General features: G+C 40.7%; 1 protein-coding gene across 1 annotated transcript; it reads left to right on the top strand.

The window, feature by feature from the left end:
- The first annotated feature begins 1,820 nt into the window (after nt 1–1,820).
- LOC102665368 (uncharacterized) lies at nt 1,821–2,459 on the top strand. Its single transcript, XM_006595268.1, has 2 exons — nt 1,821–1,972; nt 2,159–2,459. Exons 1-2 carry the CDS (start codon nt 1,821–1,823, stop codon nt 2,457–2,459), a joined length of 453 nt encoding a protein of 150 aa, XP_006595331.1.
- The last annotated feature ends 1,154 nt before the right edge of the window (nt 2,460–3,613 follow it).

Genomic DNA, 3,613 nt, shown 5'->3' with positions numbered 1-3,613 from the left:
TTCTCAAATTGAACTGGATAACCACTGCTCTGTTAGTACTGTTTATGCATAGATCTCCTATAGGAACTTTAGTTCCTTTGGACTTAGAAATAGAAGCTACACTAAGAAGGAACAGGGCTGAGAGGAGAAGGAAACTGTTACAAGACAGAACAGTTGCGTCCATTCTTGAGGAGGAGACTTATTTTTCTGATTCATTATCACCTGATTCACCATCATCAAGGGAATCCGCTAATCAACATTCTAAAGCTTTTACCATGGCAGATGAGCATGATCAGAGGACTACCCTTGAGGACTATTCAAGTGGCTCAGTACCACAATTTTTCACTAGCATTGCACATCCTGAAGTGCAAGCGCACAACATCACCTACCCACATTCTTTGATCCATCTGATACAAGGGAATTTATTTCAAGGATTACCTAATGAAGATCCCTATGCACACTTGGCAACATTTATAGAGATTTGCAATACTGTTAAGATTGTCGATGTATCAGATGAAGCTATCAGACTCAGCCTTTTCTCATTTTCACTAGCAGGAGAGGCCAAGAGGTGGCTCCACTCATTCAAAGGTAACAATCTTAAAACCTGGGAATAAGTTGTGGAAAAGTTCCTAAAGAAGTATTTCCTAGAATCTAAGACTACTGAAGGGGAGGCAACAATATCTTCATTTCATCAGTTCCCTAATGAATCCTTGAGTGAGGCATTGGAGAGATTTAGAGACTTATTGAGAAGAACTCCCACCCATGGTTCTCTGAGCCAATCCAAGTGAATATGTTCATAGATGGGCTGAGACCACAAACCAAGCAATTACTAGATGCTTCTGCTGGGGGAAAAATAAAGCTGAAAACCCTAGAAGAAGCAACTGAGCTTATAGAGAACATGTCAGCCAGTGATCATGCCATCCTGAGGGACAAAACCCATCAACCCACAAAGAAGATCCTATTGGAGCTAACATCACACGATGCTTTGTTGGCATAGAACAAGTTGCTATCTAAGCAACTTGAGATCCTAACAGAAATACTTGGTAAGCTGCCAACTAAACTATCAATTGGACAACCTACACATTCTTTTGTTTTGCAGGTCACAGGTTGTACCATGTGTGGTGAAGCTCATGAGACAGGCCAATGCATCCCCACTGAAGAAAACACTCAAGAAATTCATTTCATGGGGAATCAGAAGAGGCAAGGGTATACTCAAGGAGGATTTGCAGGCTTCCAGCAAGGTCCTTATAATCAACAAGGACAGTGGAGGACACACCCCAGCAACCAATTCAATAAAGACCAAGGTGGATCCTCAAACAGGCCAATTCAACAAGGGCCTAACATCTTTTAGAGGACGACTAAGTTGGAAGAGACCGTGACTCAATTTATGCAGGTAACGATGTCACATCATAAGAGTACTGAGTCAGCATTAAAGAACCTTGAAGTACAGATGGGACAACTGGCCAAGTAGATAGCTGACAAGTCATCAAACAACTTTGGAGCAAATACGGAAAATAATCCTAAGGAGGAATGCAAGGCTGTGATGACTAAGAGTAAAAGGTTTGTGGAAGCTAAGGATGAAGAAAATGTGGTAGACAAGGAACAATAGAGTGAAAAGAAAAGTGCTGAGGTTAAGAAAAATGATGTGAAGGATAAAGAGAATCAGGAAAAAAGGAAGAAAATAATGGTCCAGAATAAAGAGATGGAGGACCGAGAAAAAGAAAAAGAAGGAGAAAAAGAAATAGAAAATGAGAAAAATGAAAAAGAAGAAAAAAAATAAGATTTCAGAGAAGAGTAGAAGTGGAAAGGCTGTGGACAAAGGTGTTGAAGTACCATATCCTATGGTTCCTTCCAAGAAAGAAAAAGATCGTCATTTGGCAAGATTTTTGGATATTTTCAGGAAACTGGAAATATCCATGCCCTTTGGCAAAGCTCTGCAGCAGATGTCACTCTACTCTAAATTTTTGAAAGATATGTTGACAATGAAGCACAGGTACATTCATCAGGAAAACATCATAGTGGAAGGAAATTGTAGTGCTGTAATCCAAAAGATCCTTCCACCTAAGCATAAAGATCCTGGGAGTGTAACTATTCCTTGTTCAATAGGAGAAGTCAATGTGGGAAAGGCTCTGATTGATCTGGGAGCCAGCATTAATTTGATGCCACTCTCCATGTGCAGAAGATTGGGAGAGTTGGAGATTATGCCCACTCGAATGACTCTACAATTAGTTGACCGCTCCATTACCAGGCCCTATGGAGTGATTGAAGACGTGTTGGTCAGGGTAAAGTATTGTATCTTCCTAGCAGACTTTGTGGTCATGGATATTTCTGAAGATATTGACATCTCGGTAATCTTGGGAAGGCTGTTCATGTTGACTGCAAGCTGTATAGTTGACATGGGGAAGAGAAAGCTGGAGTTAGGTTTTGAAGACCAGAAAATTGAATTCGACTTGCTTGTGGAAGACAAGCCTGCTCCATAACACAATGTTTGCTTGCAGGTAATGGGAGAAGGTCAAGAGGTTCTGAAGGGGAGAACCAAAACATGAGATTTCCCAGAGAGGTAAAAGCGTCAAGCTAATGACGTTAAAGAAGCGCTTCCTGGGAGGCAACCCAGTTTTAATCTTTGTTGTGTTTGTTTTTCATGCATTTGATCATTAGGAACTTGCTATGTAAGTTGTACATAGGAGTATATCAGCCAATCTTTGAATGTTTAACATAAGGGTTCCAATTTCTTGGGAAAGGACTAAGTTTAAAACTTAGAAAATCTTTTTGAAAAAATAGTCCTTCCGCTAAGCATAAGCCTTGCGCTAAGCGCATCTCTGTTCATGCGCTAAGCTGCGAGTCTTGAGCGCTTAGAACCCAACCCTTGTATCTGAGGCTGATTTGGTCCGCTAAGCTGGCCAAGGTTGAGCTAAGCTAACTTCGATTTGATTTGAATTCAGCTAAGCTTCAGCCTGATCGCTAAGCGATAGCTTATCCATAACTAAGGTCGATGAAGCTAAGCGTTAGTCATGGCAACTAAGCGAGATTCATTGCAGCAATATGAGCGCTAAGCGAGTCCCTCTCAGCTAAGCGCATGCTCTTCTGTACTTAAGATGCATCATTTTAGCTGAGCTGGCCAGGGCCAGGCTTAGCGAGAGTTGTAGCTTTTCTAATCTGGAGGTCTCGCTAAGTGGACGTACTCTCGTGCTAAGCCGAGTTTCTGTTCAAAAAATAAAATAAAATAAAATAAAATAAAAAATAAAAATAAAAAATTGTTTTCGAATTTGAAACGTCGACTAAGCGCACATGCTCGCTAAGCGAGCCTGGTTGAGAAACCAAACGTCTATCTTGCTCGCTTAGCGCAACGGTTCGCTAAGCGAAGGTATCGAAAAACTGCTTAAGTGAGTGGAACAGCAGTTACACTCACATTTTCCAGATTACAGATACCTCGCCTCTGCATTCTCTCTCTCCAAAAATTTGCACATTTTGCATCTGTACGCTCTTTGTGCATTTTTGACTTTGAAGCATCAATCATACACCATCCAAGTAAGTTCCTTGATCCTTTTTCTCCTTTTCTTGTCTTAACTCAAGGGTAGAATACTTTAATTGTAGCTTTAGATTTTTAGGGTTTTTATGTTGTTAGAATCAGTTT

The sequence above is a fragment of the Glycine max genome, chromosome 13 (assembly GCF_000004515.6).
Source record: "Glycine max cultivar Williams 82 chromosome 13, Glycine_max_v4.0, whole genome shotgun sequence".
NCBI classification, from domain to species: Eukaryota; Viridiplantae; Streptophyta; class Magnoliopsida; order Fabales; family Fabaceae; genus Glycine; species Glycine max.
This window is presented reverse-complemented; position numbering and strand designations above follow the sequence as displayed.